The sequence below is a fragment of the Diabrotica virgifera genome, chromosome 1 (assembly GCF_917563875.1).
Source record: "Diabrotica virgifera virgifera chromosome 1, PGI_DIABVI_V3a".
NCBI lineage: Eukaryota > Metazoa > Arthropoda > Insecta > Coleoptera > Chrysomelidae > Diabrotica > Diabrotica virgifera.
In genome coordinates this window covers 291,565,329-291,591,036 of record NC_065443.1, presented here as the reverse complement: position 1 = coordinate 291,591,036, position 25,708 = coordinate 291,565,329, and the positions used below count along the sequence as shown (strand labels likewise).

General features: G+C 33.4%; 1 protein-coding gene across 1 annotated transcript in view; it reads left to right on the top strand.

Annotated features, from left to right (window-relative positions):
• Positions 1-19,333, top strand: part of LOC114329766 (uncharacterized) — a 50,185-nt gene extending 30,852 nt beyond the window's left edge. Inside the window, exons 4-6 of the mRNA XM_050642141.1 lie at positions 15,730-15,900; positions 18,316-18,483; positions 19,060-19,333. Of these exons, the coding sequence (XP_050498098.1) occupies positions 15,730-15,900; positions 18,316-18,483; positions 19,060-19,221 (501 nt within the window). The 3' untranslated portion in view covers positions 19,222-19,333. The remainder of the gene's footprint in view (positions 1-15,729; positions 15,901-18,315; positions 18,484-19,059) is intronic.
• Positions 19,334-25,708: the final 6,375 nt, after the last annotated feature.

Genomic DNA, 25,708 nt, shown 5'->3' with positions numbered 1-25,708 from the left:
TAAAATTTCAGAATAGCAGCTTTTTAGCCTTTTTATAATTAACTCGAGTTCTTCAATCAGAAATAATTAGACCAGCTTTGGAAATAACCGTTCGCAAGGCACTCATGTTCCAATGACACTAATTCATTCTTGAGCTATTTGTGCATGATAAGGAAAAATATATTTATTTTCTCTCCGCCATTTTAACGAATCTTCATTTCGCGGCAACCGATCGCATTCCCTAAATCTTTGCATTTCTATTATTGCCCTGCTTGTCGTAGTGCCTCGTGGCTGATCCTGCGATCCCATAATATCATCCGGATCTGTAGATGTTTTCTCATGTTCTAATAAAATTTGAGTCGTAAATCCTTTATCTTTTTGTTCCATTCCAAGTTTTTCTGCAATAAGAGCGATTCTATTTTCTGTGCTATTTCCGCATTTGTTGGATCCTTAAAAGGAATTAGTCGAAACCTTATTCTGCCAAGAAAAGTTGAAATCGACAGTTATCGACAGTTTAATAAAATACTCATACATTGTTGAACTAGTGTTTACGTACATATTTGTTATGCTTATAATAGCCTTAACAATTTCTTCTAGCTGAATAAATCTTTCCAACATATAAAATGTCGAATTACAACATGTGGAAACATCTTGCAGTAATTTGAGAGGATTCCCCGTTTCCTGGATTTTTTCAAAATCTAAAAGTTTAGCAGTTGCTTGTAGAACTCTTTTTAAAGTGGCTAATGGTATTTTTTATTTTGGTTAAATTTTTAATGATTTTCTTATATCACTTTTGATAACAACATCTGAGGGAGAAGTTGAAACGTCAATAAAATCATTTTTTTAAGTTAAATTGTGGCTGATTTCCTCATCCTTTAAGCCATCGTTCACAATAAAGTTTATTTATTGTGTGTGCAAAGCATCCAAAATGTTTCATTTTCACATCATTTTGTACCACCTTTAACATTTTGTGCATTATAGGTAACTGCATGATGCATAATTATCATCCACTTATATAAAAATGTTCCATAAACTACTAAATTTTTCTATTTTTGTTTGGTACTAATGGCATGGTATGCGTTCTAATAACAAACCCAATTTTGTAATAGTGACCTAAACAAAATAATAATACGTGTAGAATTTTACGATGGTCCACAGTGGTAACACTTTTTATTAGGAGTTTAATATACGAATATTTCGTTGCTCTGTTAAATCACAATTGAATCGGTCATTGCGAAAACAATCTAAGACCATATTTTGGGTAAAATGACGACGCTTTTCAACGCCATTAAATTTACATATAAATATATACATAAACATTTAAACTTGTTTTGCCTTTCAGAAAGATTCATTTATAACCCATAATACTTATACAGAGAGCACGTAAAGGTTGGAATAAATTAATTTTCTCGAGAATGGACAATTTTGGAAAAAAATCCCGACAGAGATCAATTTTTATTTTTAAATTACGACTTTTTGTCATATATATCATACTAGTGACGTCACCCATCTGGGCGTGATGACGTCATCGATTATTTTTTAAATGGGAATAGGGGTCGTGTGATAGCTCATTTGAAAGGTAATTTAATTCTCTATGCAGTAATATAAACATTTACATAATTATTTATATAGGGTGTCCAAAAGAAATTGTTTTGAATTAAATTTATTGACATAAAAAGAAGGATGAATGTAATTTATTTAGTTCAAAATACATTTTACTGTTCTCATAAAACAGAAAAAATGTTTATTTGGAAAATAATCATTCCTTTTCGCTTAAATCAAATGTTCAAACTGTTAAGAGGAAGGTGGGTGGCGGCTTTAATATTGAGTTTATTCAAAAAACAATATTTATTTGTCAAATAAACATTTTTTCCTGTTTTTTCTGACAGCAGTAAAATGTATTTAAAGTTAAATATATTACACAAATTCTTCTTTTTGTCAATAAATTTACATAATTAAAAAAAATTTTTTTTGGACACCCTGTATAAATAATTAGTTAATGTTTATATTACTGAATAGAGAATTAAATAAGCTATCACACGACCCCTATTCTCATTTAAAAAAATTATAGATGACATCATCACGTACAGATGGGTGACGTCACCAGTATGATACATATGTCAAAAAGTCGCAATTTGAAAATAAAAATTGACCTGTTTTGGGATTTTTTACCAAAATCGTTTATTCTCGAGAAAATGAATTTATTCCAACCTTTACGTGCTCACTTTTAAAATATTGTATTATCTCGGAATATCCAACTATTAATGAAAATATTTTTACGTTTCCTTAAAAGTTTACACATTGTAACATGTATTGTTTTCACAATGACTGATTCAGTTACAGACAAAAATCACAATGAATAAAATATCACTATCGTAAATTAGCCCACCTCTAGACTCGTTCGGTTGATTTAAAACAGAATGAAATGGTAAATGTAGGCGGGCTTTTGCATTTACGTAGCTTAGTTCAGAATCCAGCAGTCGACTGAGGTATTGTACTTGTATAATATAATAATTATTTGAAAATATTTTGTTGGCCAACCGCCTAGAGCCGAAATACACGTATTGGCTATGATCCGTTTAAATATCGCTGGACCTGTATATTATTATATAATAAGGTGGATTCCAAATTATATTTGGCACAAACAAAAATTACATGATCTAGGTCGCCTTCTACTCCACATTCCACACAGTTTTTACTCTCAATCACATTAATTCTTGCAAGATGAGCAGGAAAACAAGCATGTCCAAATTTTAGCCTAGATATAGTTGTTATATAACGCCTAGGGACATTATAAGTTCTATGCCAATGTGAAACAGGGGAGTAACACTTTGACAGTTTAAATGATGTCAAAGTGGCATGAGGGCAACAAGTCGATAATAATTTTAGAGATCGAGGGTAATTCGATGAGATTATTTCATGAATAAAACTGTCTTTTGAAATAATTTTAACTAATATTTTATTGATATCTTCACCTGAATATTTGCTAAACGTATTTCTTGTTGATCTCTGTGACAAGTTATTTAATTTGTTGAAAGACTGAATTTTTATACACATTTAGAAAGAAAATCAATTGTCCTTGGACAATTAGGGACGAAGTTAGCCCCCTTTTTTTAATTCACATGTTTTTGAAAATAATTTTGCAGTATTTAGAATTATCTTTTGTCATTTTTTTTAATTAAATTAATAGTATAGATCTTCTTCTTTCATAAACTATCCAAAGTATTAGGTATTAGTGTGACTTCATCATTTTCTGACTTATAGCGTTGCAAAGAAATTAATTTGGGATAAACAAATTAAATACCTTTTAAACTATGTGACCAATTGCTTTGAAATTTATGATATGATTTAAGCACTAGAAGTCTCAGCATTCCGTGTAATAAGAACGTTCTAAGTTAATTTTTACATAAGTTATGAATATTTATAAAAACTCAAAATTTATGATTTATTTTGCAATTTTCTAAGCAAGCAATAAGGATAGACATATTCAGCGAAATCCATATTGAAATTTTTTAGACGATTTATGAGTTTCTTACTCTCAAATTTGTCTAAAATGCTTAACTTTTTGGTTATAGACGAAAAAAGCGAAAATTTACCGTTTTTTGATCTTCTTTTGTTTATAACTATGTATATCATCAAAATCGGCCGCAGGAAACATATAGGTTATTAATATAGATGTCCATACTACTCAAAAAATTTGGTACTGGCCTGGAGGGGGTTGTGTCACCAACAGGCTATTTTTTTCTTATTTCTCTGAACTAAAAACGAGTTGGTACAATTGCCACAGAAAAAAAATACAGAAAAAAATGAAAGAGAACGATGTAAAAAAATGAATAATAGATTAATGTTAGTGACATTTATACTTAATAGACAAATTATCAGTAGTAATTGCACAAGAGCTCTAAAATTATCGAATTTTTCCCGTGACACTTTAACAGTTTTAATTTCACGACCCGAAGGGGAGTGAAATTATGTCAAAGTGTCACGAGGGCAAAAATTCGATAATAATTTTAGAGACCGAGTGCAATTTGCTGCGATTATTTCATGAAAAAAACTGTTCAAAACCAAAATTTTATTGTAATTTATTAATGTAAGTACAAATTAGTACAATTAAACACACAGTTGTTATAAATATTTGACGGTTGAAAGTCATCACTTTTATAAGTTTTAAAACATTAATTGTCATTAATGTCACTGAATATTCATTTTTGAATAGTAACCAAGGGCATCTGACATAATGATTGACGACGGGATATTATCAAAAATTATCACTTTAATTTTTACTTCTGCAGCTTTCTATTGGTCAGAATTTCCAATGAATTAAATAATCAAAATTATTCTTTTTTTCTTCATTTGCTTTTCCATTTCGCTTTCATTCTGTTTCCGGAATATGTTACCAGAGGTAAAAAGATTTATTACTTGTAGCTTATTTTAAAATTTTTTATGTTGTAAAATTGTCGAATCATAATATTGGAATAATTTTGAGATCATATTGTCATCATCATTATTCTCTAATTATTCAATAATTGACTCAAATTTTGCAGAATTTTGAATAATTATACTATGATTAACTATTGTATTACTAAAAATGTTTTAATGGGTTTATATTTCAAAAAATTTAAACAAGTGTTGATAACTTGCAAGATGTTGTTTGGTACTAATCTGATTGCTGGCCTGATTTGCATTTGGTTTGATACAACCGTAAGTTATAGTACCGTAGTTAAAGATACATACAGTAGGAAAAATGAAAGAATACCCATGAAAGAACATATAAAGAACGCTGTATTTTCCTGTCACCGTGTCATACAAAAAATTTACCAGCGCAAGTACATGTAATAATTATTATTACATGTACTTGCACTGGACAATTTTCTTTGTGTCACGGTGACAGGAAAATACAGCGTGTTTTATACAGTGAGCACGTAAAGGTTGGAATAAATTCATTTTCTCGAGAATGGACGATTTTGGTAAAAAATACCAAAACAGGTCAATTTTTATTTTCAAATTGCGACTTTTTGACATATGTATCATACTAGTGACGTCACCCATCTGTACGTGATGACGTCATCTATAATTTTTTTAAATGAGAATAGGGGTTGTGTGATAGCTTATTTGCAAGGTAATTCAATTCTCTATTCAGTAATATAAACATTAACTAATTATTTATACAGAGTGTCCAAAAAAATTTTTTTGAATTAAATTTATTGACAAAAAGAAGAATTTGTGTAATATATTTAACTTAAAATACATTTTACTGCTGTCAGAAAAAAACAGTAAATAATGTTTATTTGAAAAATAAATATTGTTTTTTGTATAAACTCAATATTAAAGCCGCCACCCACCTTCCTCTTAACAGTTTGAACATTTGATTTAAGCGAAAAGGAATGATTATTTTCCAAATAAACATTTTTTCTGTTTTCTGAGAACAGTAAAATGTATTTTGAACTAAATAAATTACATTCATCCTTCTTTTTATGTCAATAAATTTAATTCAAAACAATTTCTTTTGGACACTCTATATAAATAATTATGTAAACGTTTATATTGCTGCATAGATAATTAAATTACCTTTCAAATGAGCTATCACACGACCCCTATTCCCATTTAAAAAAATAATCGATGACGTCATCACGCCCAGATGGGTCACGTCACTAGTATGATATATATGACAAAAGTCGTAATTTAAAAATAAAAATTGACCTCTTTCGGGATTTTTTTCCAAAATTGTCCATTCTCGAGAAAATTAATTTATTCCAACCTTTACGTGCTCTCTGTATGTTCGTTCATGGGTATTCTTTCATTTATCCGACTGTATATTAATTTTGCTTTTATTGTTTCATTTAGATTTATAGACCAAGAAGGATCTGTTTTTAGGTGGACGTGAGAGGTGGCATTCGGATTTTTGCGGATAAAGTTAGGTGATAACTTCTTTAATAATAATTGACTTATGCTCCTTCTCAAATGTGCCCGGAACATTAATAAAAAAATTAAATATTTAAAAATTTCAAAAAATTTCGTTTTTTTTTCTACTTTCTTTGCTTATAACTTTAAAACGATTCATTTTTGAACAAAGTCATATCGGAATAAAACAAACGTAATTAAATTTTCTATCAGATACGATTGGTTAAAAATGTCTTAATTTAACACCCTTGCTGCAAAATAGCAATAAATATAAAATAAGGGGGCAGAACAAGCCTGTCCATATTCAATGTTTTTCCATCACTTAGGTTACACTTGGAACCTTCCTAATTCGCTTAGAAAACTTTTGTAATGTGCTAAAACCGTCCACCAAATTTCATTAAAATTTACTTACTAGATTTTGCATAATAATTTTGCAATCTAAATTTTTTTAAAAAATTAAAATTTTTTAAAATTTTGCACAACAAAAACTAGAACATACAAAGATTTGTCAATTTTTTAACATATAAAGAAGCACTCCACCTATCTAATGCACTTTACATAATTGAAATCGGAGTATTTAAGCAGCCTCAGCAATGTTTTAACCTTATAAACAATTTTTTGGCTTATAAACAAATTACTGCTGTGTCCAGGAGGGGGTGCTACAGGCTCCTTTATTTAGATGAACTTACCCAAGTTTTTTTTATGTATTTTGACCTGTAGAACACAAATTTTTTGGGTAACAGTTGATCCGGATGTCGATAAGATTGTTATAAACAAAGAACTTGAGGAATTACATAACATCGATTTTTGAATGTTCTTATAAGTTTTTTCATAGGATGCATAGTTTTCGAGATAAACGTGGTGGAACATTCAAAAAATCGAAAAATTGCAATTTTTGAACGAGAATAACTTTTGATTAAAAAATAAAATAGCAATTCTGCTGACAGCATTTGAAAATTGTCAAATTATGCCGGATTTAATTATTTGCATTGCTAAAAATTAATAAACAAAGCTATTTGTTTATAAGCCAAATTTTTTTTTATAATTTTAAAACATTGCTGAGGCCCCTTAAATAATCCGATTTTAATTCTGTAAAGTGTATTAGACAGGTGAGCACCTCTTTATATTTAAAAAAATTAGCCAACTTCTAAATGGTCTACTTCTGGTTCAGAAAGATTTTAAAAAATTTGAACTTTTTTAAAAACATTTACATTGCAAATTTATTATGCAAAATCTATTAGGTCGATTTTAATGAAATTTGGTAGACCATTTAAGTAAGTTATAAGAATTTTCTAAGCGAATTACTAAGGTTCTAAGTGCCACCAAAGTGGTTAAGAAACATTGAATAACAACAGGCGTATTTTTCCCCCTTATTTTGTATTTATTGCTATATTGCAGAAAAGGTAATACCTTAAGACATTTTTGACCTGTCGTATATCATACAAAATTCAATTATCTTTATTTTATTTCTGTACGAAATTTTTAAATATTTTAATTTTTTTATTAATGTTCCGGGCATATTTGAGAAGGAGCATAAGTCAATTATTATTATAGTCGGAGAGATAGAAGCGGATTTTGTGCGTGATAAGTAATATGGAAAAACTATACGGGGATATGTTGAATTAGTTGTGTAAATGACTTTCACCAACGACCTGAAACCAGTGTTGGGGCCGAGGGTAGTTATAAGGGGTCAAAGTCGCGGATTTTATTATTTTTTTTTGACACTCATGATCGAGATAAGGCACCAAAATTTGGGAATAAGTAGGTCATGACGTAACTAAGTAAAACCTCTAGGGGCGGAACGCTGCGTGGCCGACAAAGGGGTGGGGGTAGGGGTAAATATAAAAAATATAAAGGTTTTTTCCGACGTTCGTGACTGAGATAGTGGACCAAAATTTGAAAATAAGTAGATCATGACATTACTAAGTAAAATCCCCAGAGCCGGAAACCAAAGTTGGGGATGAGGGTAGTTATAAGGGGTCAAATTCGCCGTTTTTATTATTTTTTTTTGTGACGCTCATGATCGAGAGAGTGCACCAAAATTTGGGAATAAGTAGGTCATGACGTAAATAAGTAAAATCTCCAGGGGTAGCACGCTGCGTGGCTGACAAAGGGGTGGGGCAGGGGTGAATACAAAAAATATAAGGGGTTTTTTTGCGACGTTCGTGATTGAGAGAGTGTACCAAAATTTGGGAATAAGTAGACCAGTAAAACCAGTAAACCAGAGTTGGGGATGAGGGTAGTTTTAAGGGGTCAAAGTCGCAGTGTCTAATATTTTTTTTGTGACCTGGCCCAACATTTGTCCCCCACGCAGCGTTTCGCCCCTGGAGATTTTACTTAGTAATGTCATGATCTACATATTCCCAAATTTTGGTGCACTATCTCGATCACGAACGGCAAAAAAACCCCATATATTTTTATACTCACCCCTGCCTACCACCCCTTTGTACCCCAAGCAGCGTTCCGCCCCTGAAGATTTTACTTAGTTGCGTCATAACCTACTTACTCTCAAATTTTGGTGCACTATCTCCATCATGAGCGCCACAAAAAAAAAATAATAAAAACCGCGACTTTTACCCCTTATAACTACCCTCGTCCGCCACTCTGGTTTCCGCCTCTGGGGATATTACTTACTTATGTCATGGTCTACCTATTCCCAAATTTTGGTGCACTTAATCTTAATCACGAACGTCGCAAAAAACCCCTTACATTTTTTTATATTCACCCCTGCCCCACCCCTTTGTCGGCCACGCAGCGTTCCACTCCTGGAGATTTTACTTAGTTACGTCATGACCTACTTATTCCCAAATTTTGGCGCGCTATCTCGATCATGAGCGTCACAAAAAAAAATAATAAAAAATGGAACTTTGACCCCTTCCTTCCCCACTCTGGTTTCCGGCTCTGGGGATTTTAATTATTTATGTCATGGTCTACTTATACCCAAATTTTGGTGCACTATCTCAATCACGAACGTCGCAAAAAACCCCTTATATTTTTTATATTCACCCCTACCCCCACCCCTTTGTCGGCAACGCAGCGTAGAGCCCCTAGAGATTTTACTTAGGTACGTGATGACCTACTTATTCCCAAATTTTGGTGCACTATCTCGATCATGAGCGCCATAAAAAAAAATAATAAAATCCGCGATTTTGACCCCTTATAACTACCCTCGGCCCCAACTCTGGTTTCCGGTCGTTGGTGAAAGTCATGTACACAACTAATTCAACATATCCCCGTATAGTTTTTCCATATTACTTATCACGCACAAAATCCGCTCCCAGCTCTTAGACTATTACTGAAGGTGTCATCTAACTTTATCTGCAAAAATCCGAATGCCACCTCTCACATCCAAAATTACACGTTTTTTTACAGATTAGTCCTGGTCTATTGATCTGATAACTAGATTTTGTTTTTGTTTGGTGTTTTTTCTCAAATTATGATTTTTTGATGACATATGCGATATTTAGAATAAGAATAGGGGTCGTGTGCTAGCTCATTTGAAAGTTAATTCAACTATCTATTCAGAAATATAAACATTAACATAATTGTTTATGGGGTGACCAAAAAATATTTAATTTTTAATTTATGTGTGTATTTTCTTTAATACAAAATACATTTTACTGCTGATAGATAATGGAAAAACAATGACTAATTGTGAAAACAATAACAATGACTATTTCATTCATAGGAAATTCTGACCAATATAAGGCTGCAGAAATCTAAATTAAATTGATAATTTTTGATAATTACCCGTCGTCAAGTATATTACGTCAAATGCCCTTCGTTGCTACGAAAAAATACATTCAGTGACATTAATGACAATTAATGTTTTAGAGATTATAAAAGTGATGCCTTTCAACCGTAAAATATTTATAACAACTGTGTGTTTTATTGTACTAATTTGTACTTACATAAATAAATTACAATAAAATTTTGGTTTTGAACAGTTTTATTCATGAAATAATCGCAACAAATTGCACTTGATCTCTAAAACTAATATAGAATTTTTGTCCTCGTGACACTTTTGGCATAATTTCACTCGCCTTTGTCTCGTGAAATTAAAACTGTCAAAGTGTCATTCAGGAAAAATTCAATAATTTTAGAGCTCTTGTGCAATTACTACTCAAAATTCGACTATAATAATTAATGCTTCGAATATTTATGCTTTCATTATTTGTATTTTAACACTTAAAGCTTTCACTTGTAAAATAAAACTTATATTGTGCAATTTTGCAAAATATTTCATAAAAAAGTTGATATTATTACAAGAAAAATGAAATCTTACGATCTATTATCTAAAATATATCCACTGGGCTTAGAGATATAGCCCTTCGAATATAGGGCAAATGGGAATATTTTCGTCTCTTACAAGGGGTATATCTCAGGCCTAGGAGTATCTAAAGAGACAAAAAATAGATTTAGGTTCTCCTGCAAAAGTGGTTAAACGTAAAAATATTTTCCACCTACCTCTACCGAAAGTGTACTTTTCCTGACCTGATTGTAGGGAGCAAAGTCGTACTTTTCCTCCGTAGGGAGTAAAAGTAAAAGTGACGTCATGGTATGTCATTGATGAAATAACATATTGACGCCCTATGCTATTCTCTATTCTTCTTCTTAGCCTTCTATCGTCCACGTTTGGACATAGGCCTCTCCCAACTCCTTCCATCGGTCTCTATCCTGAGCAACATATTTCCAATTCGTTCCGGCTACTCTTTTAATATCATCAACCCATCTCATCTGTGGTCTTCCTCTCGGTCGTTTACTTTGGTAAGGTCTCCAATGTTGTATCGTTGCATTCCAACGTTGGTCTTTTTGTCTAACAGTGTGGCCTGCGAAGCTCCATTTAAGTTTGGCAACTTTTGTTGTTATGTCCTCGACTTTTGTTTTTGATCTTACCCAGTCGTTCCTCTTTTTATCTGACAGTCGTATACCTAACATTGCTCTTTCCATAGCTCTTTGTGTTGTGGCTAGTTTATTCATATTTGCCTTGGTTAGGGTCCAGGTTTGACACCCATATGTCATGATAGGAAGGATGCACTGGTTGAACACTTTGGTTCTCAAATATTGAGGTATTTTGCGGTTCTTAAGTATCCAACCAAGTTTTCCAAATCCTGCCCATGCTAGTCTTGCTCTTCTATTAATTTCCGCACTTTGGTTTTCTTTGTCTAGTTTCAGGATTTGGCCTAGGTAGATATATTCCTGGATTTTTTCTATCTCACTGCCATTTATAGTTATGCGTCTGGGGTCATCTGTGTTTGTCATTATTTTTGTTTTCTTCATGTTCATTTTCAGGCCGACGTATTGGGAGCTGCCTGCGAGTTCCTCCATCATAATTTGCAGTTCCTCGAATGAGCTCGCTATAATCACAATGTCGTCAGCGAATCTGAGGTGGTTTAGCTTCTTGCCATTAACGTTAATGCCATAGGTTGACCAATTTGTCGTTTTGAAGACGTCTTCTAGTGCTAGGTTGAAAAGCTTTGGAGATATTACGTCTCCTTGTCTCACGCCTCTCTTAATAGGGATGGGATTTGTATTTTCGTCTAGTTGTACTATCATAGTTGCATTTTCATATATATTATGTATTAGTTGTCTATATCTCGAATCTATTCTACAATTATTAATAGCTTGTTCTATGGCCCACATCTCGATACTATCAAACGCCTTTTCATAGTCTACGAAGGCAAGAAATACGGGTAGTTGGTATTCATTTGCCTTCTCTATCAATGTTCTCATTGTCAGCAGATGGTCTGATGTACTATATCCTTTGCGGAAGCCAGCCTGTTCCACTGGTTGGTAATTGTCCATTTTGTAGGTCAACCGGTTGTTAATAATTCTCATGAATAGTTTGTATACTTGACTGAGCAACGATATCGGTCTATAATTCTGTAGGTCACATTTGTCCCCTTTTTTGTGTAAAAGTATTACTAGACTTTCGTTCCAGTCTTTAGGGATCTTGCTATTATGAAGACATTTATTAAATAGCTCTGTTAGTATAGGGATTGTTACTGTTTTGCTTGTTTTCAAGAGCTCAGCAATTATACCGTCCTGTCCTGGAGCTTTATTATTTTTTAGTTCTTTTAAAGCTCTTTCTATTTCGAATCCCTTTATATTTGGTAGTACTTCTGATCCCACGTTTTTTATTTTTCTTTTGATGTTCACCTTTGTTGATTCATTAGGCTGGCTTTGGGAGCTGTACAAGCTTTTGTAGAAGTCTTCGACTATTTTTGTAATTTTATATTTGTCCTTCTCTTCCTTACTATTGGCGTCTTTAATTTTGATGATTTTTTGAACACCCAGTGCCGGTCTTAGACATTTTAAGCCTCTGTTGTTTTCAATGACTCGGTCTATTAAGTTCTCGTTCCATTTTTGTAAGTCGCGTTTTAGTTCTTTTCTAATTGTTTTATTAAGTTCTATGTATTCTTGAGTATGGCGTTTGTTTTGCGTTAGTAGTTGTCGTCTTTCCGTCATTAGTTGTTTAGTTTCGTTGCTTATTTTGTCTTCTTTAGTACTTGTTCTCTTTGCGACCTTTAGTCCGCCTTCGAGAAGGTTCTTATTGATGTTTTTGTTAATTTTGTCAATTTCATCTTGATTATGTGAAGGATCATATTTGAACTTATCCGCTAAGACCTCTCGGAATTGCTCTTCATTTGTTTTTAATTTAAAGGCATCTATTCGCGTTGTTTTTTTAAATATTCTTTTTCTCTCTTCTTTCATGTTAATATTTATTTTTGCTCTAACTATACGATGGTCACTACCCGTTGTTACGTTATTGATTGTTGTTACGTCTTCAAATATTCTTTTGTTGTTTGAGAGAAAATAGTCTATTTCATTTTTGGTGGTTCCGTTAGGTGCAACCCATGTCCACTTTCTGTTTGGTTTCTTTTTGTAGAAGGTATTCATAACATACATGTTTTCTTGTTCCAGGAATTCCATAAGTTTTTCTCCCCTGGTGTTTCTTGTGCCGAATCCAAAATTTCCAATCTTGCTTTCAGAGTCTTCAATCTTACTTCCAATTTTGGCGTTAAAATCTCCCATTATTATTATTTTGGATTCTCTGTTGGTGTCTATAGCTGTTTTAAGATCTTCGTAAAAAGTATTTATTTCTTCATCAGTTGCCTTTTCAGTTGGAGCATAAACTTGCACAATCTTTAATTTGGTTTTTGGATTTAGTTTTAAAATCATGTATGTAACCCTGTCTGAGATGCTGTGAATTATTTGAATTTGTGATTTTCTCTTCTTGTTGATTAAGAAACCTACTCCACCGTATGTATAGTCTTCATTGCCTTTATAATAGAGCCTGTTGCCTGAATGTAAGTCCACATATCCTTCACCCCTTCTTTTAACTTCTGATAGTCCCATTATATCCCAATTCATATTCCCTAATTCCTCTTCTAGTTCGTAGGGTTTTTCGTCTTTTGCCATGGAACGGATGTTGTAAGTTGCTATATGGAGTTGCTTGTTGTTCTTCTTTTTCAATGTCGACTTGCCTCCCCCAGAATCCTCGAGGCAGACCGTTATATCGGTGTGGGACTGTGGAATAAACTTCCTACCCACCTGGGGTATCTTCCGTATATCTGTTGAAACCGACATTTTTGTTTTGTGGAGGTTTTGGCCATAACCCACCACGCTGGCCAGACGGGTTGGTGGGTGGGAGGGGATATTAGGAAAGGAATTTGGGGTTTGGATAGGATAATACTGAGGTTGGGGCCTGGTTACCTCTAAATAGGAAATGGAGGAAAAAACCAGGAGCTCGCGTGGGCAGGGGCTCTAAATCCCTGAAGTAAGTATGCTCTCTATCGGGATCATAGAGAGGTACCTACCCGCTACCGCTATTCTCTATTACGTAAGTATATATACATTTTAACGTTTATTTGTAGAACACCCTGTATTTTGCAGAGTGGTAAAAAACAGTAAGGGCCGGTATTTCAATAGCTACTTAAGCTTTTGCTTAGCTAAGCCTGTGTCAAAAGTTAAGGAGAAGCTTAAGCCGGGTGCCGTATTTCCATCATTTCCTTAACTAAACTGATGCTCAACTGTAAAGTCAATTGGTTTGGTACCTCTGAATACGTCAAAATGCCAAAACTAACTGTTCTGAGGTAAAAACCACTACTGTTGACGTTTAATTTTATCTTGTCATCGGTATCAATGTCATTTACTTCACTTAATTTTGTGTACATGGTGCATGTGTTGTTAGTTTATTTTATTGTCGATATTTTCTCTGGTTATATTGTTATTGTTATTTTGCATAAGCAATAGATCCGTCTTTGTAATTTTGTTGATTGGATATATTCCTTAAAATGTCAAATTCGAATGTAAGTTTATTTTTGTAAAATAAATATACCTACCAAGCATTGTAGAAATAAATCATTTTCATGTGCCTACACCTTCCAAAAGTAGTAAGAATTTTAATAATCGTTATTACGATTAATAAATTAATAGATTAATAGATTATTTAATAATCTAATAATAACATTATTACTCAAAAGTTGGTTTTCAAAATAACTCTCTAATTAATAATCTATAGAAATAACCTCAAAAAACAGAAAACAAATTTTAAGCAAAGGCTTAAACCAACTCCTGTGCGAGCTTAAAATTATTTGGTTTAAGCCTAGGCTTAAACCTCAAATTGAAGTGAAAATACAGGCATCTAAGCTTAAGCAAAGGCTTAAAGTAAGCTTTGGCTTAAGTGAGGTTGGAAATACCGGCCCTTAGGGTCGGTATTTCAATAGCTACTTAAGCTTTTGCTTAGCTAAGCCTGTGTCAAAAGTTAAGGAGAAGCTTAAGCTGGGTGCCGTATTTCCATAATTTCCTTAACTAAACTGATGCTCAACTGTAAAGTTAATTGGTTTGGTACCTCTGAATACGTCAAAATGCCAGAAGTAACTGTTCTGAGGTAAAAACCACTACTGTTGACATTTAATTTTATCTTGTCATCTGTATCAATGTCATTTACTTCACTTAATTTTGTGTGCATGGTACATGTGTTGTTAGTTTATTGACTATATTTTCTCTGGTTATATTTTTATTGTTATTTTCCATAAGCAATAGATCCGTCTTTGTAATTTTGTTTATTGCATATATTCCTAAATGTCAAATTGGAATGTAAGTTTATTTTTGTAAAATAAATATACCTACCAAGCATTGTAGAAATAAATAATTTTCATGTGCCTACATCTTCCAAAATTAGTAAGAATTCTATTAATTGTTGTTATGACTAATAAATTAATAGATTATTAGATTGTTATTTAATAATCTAATAATAACGTTATTACTCAAAAGTTGGTTTTCAAAATAACTCTATAATAATTGATAATCTATAGAAATAACCTCAAAAAACAGAAAACAAATTTTAAGCAAAGGCTTAAACCAACTCCCTCGCGAGCTTAAAATTATTTGGTTTAAGCCTAGGCTTAAGCCTCAAATCGAAGAGGAAATACAGGCATAAAAGCTTAAGGAAAGGCTTAAAGTAAGCTTTGGCTTAAGTGAGGTTGGAAATACCGGCCCTAAATTATTATTTTGGTTTAACAATGTTTACATTAATAATTTGACGTATATTTGACAGTTGACAGTTCTACTGTACCTACTTGTTAGTTTTAGTTCTTTAATTAATTTTGTTAGTTACAGAAATAAATTATTTAAAAATGAAAAAATGACTTGTTATTTGAGGAAGGTGGAAAAATCATATGTGTAACATGGGAGTAAAGTGCCTTTGCCTCCCTTGAATGATCACTGGCCTCCACTACTCGTCGGGCAGTAAACTTCATTCTCGGGAGGAAAAGTAGCACTTTCCTCCCTTGTTATACAAATAGCTATTCCCATGTACATTTATATAGCATTTCATCTACTTAGTTTTCAGCAAAAATTTTGTATGAGCTTCAATCATTGGACATTTGCAAGGATCCCGAATACGCTCATATTGACAATTTCGTGAAGAAGCTTAGATTGTCAAGATACAATCGAACAGTCAAAATGTTGGAATTTCAAATTAACTCAAAAGTACCACTGGACAAAAATATCGAGGTAGGTGTTGTAAATCTTTGAGAGTACTGTGAGAAACTTCGTTTCTCACCCTATCAAGTTTAATGAGCCGGCAACATATTCTCCATGACCTTAATTTTTGATTTGTTTCTATTATTGCTTTATAAATTTTTCTGTGGCGGAATAAAGCCCGTTGGGTGTCTAGTCGTATTCGTGTAACGATAAACTACGTAAAGAATTTAAATACTATTGTAAAATAATATTTCAATCAACTATGGTAGTTGTCGTTTACCGACTTCAGCTCAGTCTCTGTGCTGCTGCTCATAAGTTGTGAGTACGCAGTGTCTTAATCAAAAGATATGAACGCTGAAAATTTAGATGGAAGCAAACAAAACAATAAGTTAACTAAGGTTTATTTTCATTAAAAATATAATAAAAGTGTGATGCATTTGATTGAATATTATATATATTCAAATTCTTGCCGAAGAGCTAACAATTTTGGATTACACTTGTGTGGCTTTTGGTATCTGTTCGATGGTAACTTCTTGATGTCGAGTGGTGCAGCTGGTGACTTCTCAACCTGGGATAGATGGTCGGCCTCAGGGCACTGCAGCTCTAGTTTGTTGGATGGTTGCTGTTGTTGTAGTCTAGATGCATCCTGTTGTTATTGGCCTTGTAGTAGCATCACCGGTGATGAGGCTTCAATCTCCCGAAGGGAGAAAGGTTATTTGATTTATTTTCCAAAAACTATAGAAGATAAAATGTGTATCAGATATCAAGAAGTAGCGAAACCTTTGATTGCAAAATAATCGTAAAAAGTAGCAAATGGCCAAGGAATAAAATAAAATTAATAGGGATGATAAGTAGTTAAAGTATTCGATTTCTACATCTTCTTCTTTTTCTTCTTGTAATAGGACTACGTCCTGTTTCTTCTGTTTTAGTCTCTGCTGCGATCCGGAGCTCCAGCTCTCTTACCATCGTTTTTTGGGTCTTGCTATGCATTGCTTGGTGTTGGGCTTCTCTGTTTTCGCCCAATGCGCCATACGTTCAGGTTTCATCCGATCTACGTGGTCTCTCCACATGCGTCGTCGTGCTCTTGTCCATTTCACTACGTCTTGAACGCCTTGCTCTCTCAATGTGTCTTCGTTTCGTATTCTATCTCTGAGTGTGATACCTCTTATGCAACTTAGGCTTTTTATCTCTGTTGTTCTCATTATTTGTTTGGTCTTTGTTGTCTCGGCCCTTGTCTCAGCTGCGTATGTCAGTACGGGTCTAACACATGTCTTGCTTTCGGTGCTCATAGATTTATTCCGCCAGATTATATCCCTCAGGAAACAAGATATTCTCGCTGCTTTCGTTGCCTGCTGTTTTGCTGCTGATTTCCACATGCATATTAATAAGTAAATAGAATACTAAAAGTATAAAATATGAGAACATATTATGTGCTTTTGGAGATGGAGGTTAGATGTAAAAAATTGTTAAAAACTATGAATGTAGGCTAACTAAGAATTCAATAATATATAATGAATTTCTTACCCCAACAGATTACGGTCTGATGAAAAATTATCTATTTTCAAGCTACATCCCTTTTAAATACCCTAATTTTGCCACCTCCATTGTGACCGAATTATGTGAGTTATCACTGTCATCGAAATGACAACAATGAGCATGTTCCGTATTATGACAAAGATATTTTAGGATGTGAAGAGAATTGCCTATAACAGGGCGCCAACTGAGTTTTTAACGAGAAAACGAGTAAAACAAATACAGATTATTATTAATGAATTATTAAAGAAAATAAAATCAAATAATTATTTGAAAATAAAATAGCAAAGATGTGACGTTTATAATGTTACACTTCTTTTATTTTCTTTTGTTGCTTTATTATTCCACAATAGTCCGTGTAGCTGTCTGATAGTCTTGCTTGGCCAATCCTGGAATGTATTTCTTCGCTACTAGCTTCTCCTGATGTTATTTGGACTTTCAAGTATTTGAAGATTTCTGTTTGTTTTATAGTTCCCATTTCAATTTGTAAGCTTACTGGTTTTTCTCCTATAACTAAGTATTCCGTCTTTTGTATATTCATTGTGAGGACCCACTTGGTGTACCTACCTACCTACTTCTCTTGTAACTCTCTAGTCTTCAGCTAGAATGGCCTAGTCGCCAGCGAAGTGTATCGTATATAAACTATCATCTTCGAATGGGATGCCCATATTGCCGCACTTTTTTCTCAACAGAGAAAGCGCCTCATTTAGATATATTTTGAAGAGTGTAGGTGCTATGCAGCAGCCTTGCTTTAGGCCATTACTAATAGAAATTTCTCTAGTTATTTGTTTCCAGTTCTAATGTTTGCCGTTATATTTTTTAAAACTGTTGTACTCTTTGTATATATTTTTTTGATTGATCCTTGTTTTTCCATTGTTATCCAACACAACAACAATTTAATTATTATTTTAGGGAACAGTGTCGACAGCCAAATGGACTAACGGAAAATGGCTGAGTATTCCTTTCATTCCATACGTACCAGACATATGTAGTATCGCATTAAAATATTATCCTGACCAAATATCGTACATGTTCGCAGGTTTTGGAATAGAGCATCCTGATAGATGTCCATTTCCTGCTGTAAGTATACATTTAAGAATTCAAACTTATTCAGGAGAAGTATGCGTGTTACAAGAAATATCATTTGCTATTCTCTGCTAACTTCCCTCATAATCCACCTCTTAATGCCATATTATGAGGTTTTAACCGCAGGACCAGCAACCAACAGTGTGGGGTAGTCCTAGGATGACGTGGTGTAAAATCAAGGTAAAATTTGATTGTCACATATTATTTTATACAAAAATATAACTTTGTAACAACTTTATACCATTTAAAAGTTTTTCACCCAGATATTTTGGCAGCTCAAAGTATGTATACTTGTAAGCAGCACTGATGATTGAGTTGTTATTCCGAAAATGTTATGTGATGTTTCAGAAAGAACCCGAAAGGGTATTTTTTAATATAAATATAGCTTTTATACAGAATTTTGTGATTAATGTATACAGAAATTCTTTTTTCCTTTTGCATTTTACCTAATTTAGTGAAGGCTGTATTACAACTGATATGAGTATTATTCCGGCCTGTTTCATTATGCTCACTTTACATTTACCACAATATTAGTGAGATTGATTCCGATAAAACTGCTCATGATTTTAGGGTAACTATACACTTGACAACTATCCGATGGTTACAAAATATGAAGTCAACAGTTTAGTACCAATGAATGGAAGATTCATGTTTAAAGCAATTTTCAGAAAAGTAGCAACCAAAGAAGTAATTGGTTGTATTGAAGGTGTTGACCTGCAAACGGTGCAATAGTATAAAATTTATTTAGGTAGATATAGTAAACGTTTGTTTTTTGGCAATTATAATAGCCACTAACTTCACCATTGTGAGTTAATTAAAAGTTTTAATAAATTATTTTTTTATTTTTTTTTGTATTTTTTACGGTTGCCGTTTTACCAACTGGGGTAGTAGGGGGCTTTAAATATAGCTGGTGTTCGGCTTTTGTAATTCTTCCTTCGATATTTCTAGGCACGCCCTTTCCCCATCAGAGCAGACGAAGTTTGGTAATACAGAGAGGACGACCACACCACTATACTTAAAACACTGGTTTTGGTACTAGGGTGAACTTTATTGATTAAAACTACATACACAAAAATATAGCACTACATAAACTTAACTAGCTTTACAGCGGAGTGACAAAATCTAAGAGCGCTCGTTGGCGTTGTCGATGTAAGTGATTCAAGTTGAATGTGCGTACTGTTCGAGTCGATTTATTGTGCGTGATTGAATATCTTGCGCTTGTCAAAGGCTTTAAAAAACGACTTATTTTTCAGTACTACATCTGGAATTCTGTAACAAATTTGTATTAAAACTACAGCGGAATTATAGCCGCTAAAATAAAATAAAAATCTTATTACTAATTACAACACCAACGTTACCAAAAGTGAACCGGAAGTTTATATTTGAATTTTTGGTCTAACTTTGCTTCGATTGATATACGATTTCACTCATTTTGAGACATTTTGCCAAACTTCCGGTCATAACTTTTTAACCACAAATGACATCAAAATCTGAACTAAATATTCGAGCTAGACTTTTTGATACGCGTCGATTGATGTATTACATGTACCTACCTATCTTGCTAAGGCGCGTCGAATAATATATCACTTGTACTATTTGGGAGACTTTAAAACAGTACTTCCGGTTACATCTCTGGAACCGGATGTCCGAGGTCAAATTTCTCACCTTTTACACCATCCTTGGGTTTTAATCTTTTTTTCGACTCCTAATTTGTATCTGGTATACCGACATAGGAGTTGTTTTTACGAACGAAGAGACAGACATGGATAATTCAAGGATTTTACATATTTATAAAATGGTGAAAACAATATTTATATAAAAATTTATTTGAATTTAAATAAATGTTAAGATTTACATTAATACGCAATAGTAACATCAAAATTTGCATAAGGAAGGTAGCAAATCCCTAGGAAAAAAGAGAAAAATTAACAAAAACAAAAAACAATTGTGGAATGAAGAACAAGAAACACCGATAAATCTGCAAGAAACTAAATGAACCGGAACTGGCACTATAGAAAAAAGAGGCCACATAATATGATATGGTTTTATGCTATATAAAAACAATGCACTCGGTACTGGCTTCGTATTAAAAGAAATAAAACCCGAAACTACATTCAACACAATGACTACGTACCAGCTGCATATGTTCCTGAGACCGAATCCTTCTAAAACCCAAATCTGTCTCTTCCACCTTCACGCAAAGGAAACTAAGCGAAAACTCCAAGTTGCGTGCAATGGCAATATATTATAACACACAGACCATCCCAAAAATCTTGAAATGCTCTGGACCAATTCCTCTCATACAGACAACACTGCATAAAAACGAGGGGTAAAGTAACAACTAGGAACAGAATACTAAGGAGGCTACCAGAAAGTAAATGGGGTGCATGATGTACATATTGGCATCTTAAGTACATCGGCAAAGGCACTGTGTTGATCTATCCACAACAAACAACTTAATACTGTGCGCAGGATAGGCAGACAGGATAGTATAGCATATAGGGTAATGGATGCACGAGACTGACGTCACTCTAAAATCTATATAAAGCAGTGAGTTTTGTAAATTCCTCAATATTCTGAAATGTATAAGAGCACATAGAGAAAACTAAACAAATTACGTATGAGCCGTATGACATCTACAGACATACAGACTACGATTAGGACACAGCAAACTCACACACAAATATCTAATGAAGAAGGAACCTCAACCAACATGTACAAGTTATGATGTGCCGTTAACGGTGAAACATATATTAACAGAGTGTCCCAAATATAGTGCTGAAAGACTAACTTCTAAAATCCCTTCAGTTATAAGGGATATTTTTAGTGACTGTACCAGTGAAAATATAGTGAAATTTTGAAGAGACTGTAACACACTGAACAACATATATTTATGTTATTTATAATCATTATTGTATAAACTAAATCCATCCGCTAATAACCAGTATGGTTGATGCGGCTGCCTTTAAATAAAAAAAGAGTCAACACAAAAATGAAACATTTACTGCAATATTAACAGATTTGTTGTCGAAATAACCTTAACGAATAACAATTATGTTGGCGGATATTTAATTTCAGACACCTACATATTTAGGAGTCTGAAATACAAGTTTAAATATTATTATGTGACGATAATATACCCTTATCGTCGTAACGGAGGGCAACTAACCATCAGAATAGATGAACTGAACGTATTCCGAAATCTTCCGAAACCCGTCGATTTGGCGAGTTGAGCGAAGTCGATAAATCCCTATCCTATCCAACGACTATATATGTGTTAAACGCAGTTATCATTATCTTGCCATCTGACGTGTTAAGCCAGATAGCCAACTAATTCTCTCGATCGTCGGTATATTATTCGTATATCGAATATCGTCACATTAACCTTCTGTGGGTTACGAAAATCCTATAGTAAAACATAATTATATTTAAATAACGAAGTTACTAAGTAATTAGCGATAATTATCTGTTTTTGTATGTTTAGATCAAAATAAATGAAATTTATTATCCGGGGTTATATGTAGTAATAGGACTTTTCATGGATTATCATTTGTTTCGAGCTTCTGGCATGTGTCACATAATATTAATATATCTACGTCATACGTCTTTGGTTTGTATCATTGGTATATACCAATAACGTATGACGTAGATATATTATTATGTGACACATGACAGAAGCTCGAAACAAATGACTGTAAATGAAAAGCCCTATTGCACGAGAGCTCTAAAATTATCGATTGGTTTCCCTAGTAACACTTTGACAGTTTTAATTTCACGACCCGACGGGGAGTGAAATTATGTTAAAGTGGCACTAGAGCAACAAGTCGATAATAATTTTAGAGATCGAGGGTAATTCGCTGAGATTATTTCATGAATAAAACTGTCTTTTTAAATAATTTTAACCAATATTATATTGATATCTTCACCTGAATATTTGCTAAAAGTGTTTCTTGGTGTTCTCTGTGACAAGTCGTAAAACATTAATTGTCATTAATGTCACTGAATTTTCATTTTTGGATAGTAACGAAGGGCATCTGACGTAATGATTGACGACGGGATATTATCAAAAATTATCACTTTAATTTTTATTTCTGATCCTTCTGTATGCATACACCGGTATTTTAGGCGTTAACGCCCTTCCGGTAGGGATCTATGGGAGAGTATCACCGAGCCGCAAGCCCTTATCCCTTGCCGTACTGCTCCCTCATAGTATATTTCAGTCTAAGCGCCAGATTCATATTTAGAATTTTAAATTGACGCGTTAGCCTTTTTATTTTCCGATGACCTGGCTGGGCTCGAACTCACATACCTCACGTCGAAGTGAAGTGGCGGTCAGCCGCTAGTCCCACTGAGCTGTCCGATCGTTTTAATGGGTTTCTGTATCTTTCTACTGATCATAATCTCCAATGAATGAAATAATCACAATTATTCTTTTCTTCTTCATTTGATTTTTCATTTCGCTTTCATTCTATTTCCGGAATATGTTACCAGAGGTAAAAAATTATTACTTTTAGCTTATTTTAAAAATTTTTATGTTGTAAAATTGACGAATCATAATATTGGAATAATTTTTAGATCATTGTCATCATCATTATTCTCTAATTATTCAATAATTGACTCAAATTTTGCAGAAATTTGAATAATTATACTATGATTAACTATTGCATTACTAAAAATGTTTTAATGGGTTTATATTTAAAAAATTTAAACACGTGTTGATAACCCGCAAGATGTTGTTTGGTACTAATCTGATTGCTGCTGGCCTGATTTGCATTTGGTTGCATACAACCGTAAGTTATAGCACCGTAGTATAGTAGCCTTTAACTACCACGCATCAATTTTTAACCTAAGTACACGCGTGGCGTACTTTATACGCCACAAGAGAATACACTTGAAAACAACGGTTTTGTATATTTTTTTTTGAAAAAATACACTTGTTGTTTTTTATAAACCTTATTCGGCGTCAGCGAATGCTTAGAGTTTTTTCTCAGTAGGTTAATTGGGATTTATAACTGGAATATGATCCCTTGAAAAATAAAATTACTATAAATTTTTTTTAAATGTGATTTTTACATGAGAAAAAGTATTATTTTTAAAGAAAAATATATTCTGTGCCATAATGACTAAAAACCAATTGAAAGATATATTTACATTACTACAATTGTGGCTTATTTTGTACACCACCGGAAACAACTAATAAAAAATAATAAACTGGTAATTACGATCTTCTCAGAAACGCCGATTATAACGAAACGAAAAAAGTGCGGCTCTGGCACAAATATCCACGGAAAGCACAATAATATTTTCATTAACAAAACACTTAGTACTTATGAAAAAAATTACACCTTATTTTGATAATTAGAATTTGCAATCTAGCATTTGTAAAATATTATCTGATGCTACGCTACGATAACCGAGTTGAAATTTTCTCCTTTTGAAATTGACATTGGCAGCTTTGAAATAAAATTGTTGGAGACCCCCTCTGTGGCTCAGTGGTAAGAGCAGGGCCGGCGATAACGGGCCTGCAAGGGATGCACTGCAGGCGGGCGCCCCTGTTTGGGGGGCGCCAAAATGAGCTTGTTTCTGCTGGTGTTATGTAAAATACTAAGATAAAAAAATTCATTTTTTAAATGTGGTTTAAATTCGTCATAATACCCTAATCTGTGTTTGTTAATTTTGCATATCACACAACATGTAAAATATACAAAAATATGCAATGCGGCAAAGAATTCTTTCCATGTAGTAATATAATTTATTCGTCAAAGATATTATATCTCAACCAAACAACCTTGCTCTTAATGGGAATGCTTTGTTTATTTTCTCCAAATTTCTTGCAAGTTGTAGTTTTGTCAGCAGTTATGAGAGGAAGTGAATCATTTCTAGTAAAATAAACAATATTGTGATACTACTTTCTTGCGGCTTGTCTAATTTAAGTATTATGTATTTTACCTCTTAATTTAAGTATCGAGTTAAGGATTAATTCCATAAAAACATAATGTTTTGTATTTAAAATAAACATTTCAGTATTATTTCATGTGATTATAATACAGAATAGTTTGTCAGTTGTATACTCTTCATCTGCAGTTAAAGAATCCAGTGTTGCATTCAATTAATATAAAATTATATTTGTTAAATATTCAGTACTATTATTAAATTACACTTTCACATTACTACAGAAGCATAATCTTGAGGTTTTAAAGTTATTATTTTTATGTAGGTAAATAAAAATGCATTCAAAAAAAATTAGCAGAAAAGCCGAAAAAGAAGAAATGACAAAAACAATCTTAGTTCTTTTAGCTAATTTCTTAAAAGAGTTAAAGTGAAGTTGTTTTGTCAGATGATGGGTTCAATAAATCTGTACGGAACTTTATTTACCGGGGACATTTGCGGATAGCGGGACACCGACTTAGTCGGTGCCGGAACACACATTTTTAGGACATAATCCAAAATCAAGCATTAATAGAGAGAAAAGCTCTTCTAGCTACCCCTAAAATCAGGTGGTTTAACCATATAAAGTAAACCGAGGTAAACAAGGGCATCCTACGTAACGATTAGTACAAAGTCTCCTCATTCGTTATATACTGCGAAGGGGGATAGTGGTATAGCTTGGGGGTCAGATAGGTTACAACTCTAGGTTACGCAATGTGACCGGTTTGATTTTCGTACATGTGGGTCTCACTGTTCCATTAGAACCCACATAATGTCACCGAGGCTGGGGTTGTACGAGTATCTGTGTGTATGTGGGGGGGGGGGCGCCTTTGCTAGTTTTGCAGGCGGGCACCTTATACCCTAGCGCCGGCACTGGGTAAGAGCGCCTACTTTTGGATCGAAAGGTCCGAATGGTCGTGAGTTCGAATCTCACCAGGGTAGAGAATTTTTCGTTTATTATAAAGTAATGGTTGAAAATAGTTTCTGTAATTGTGGCATCGGTACTTACCGGAGTGACCGCTGACGTTCGGATACAATTAGCATCTCTTTGCAACGATAATGACGTCGACTTTGCAAAGTAACAAGACACTTACTCAACACACACACTACACATTACACTAGGTATTCTTTTTCCAAAGTCAGTTTGCCAAGTGTCGGCTTTTAGGATTCTTTGATGTCAATGCCGACCATTGGCGTGGAAATTAAGAAAAAGGATCAGTTCATCAAACGCATATTTCAAGAAAAATCATATAATTTTTATTAATTTTTGCATAATTATATTCAGGAAAAT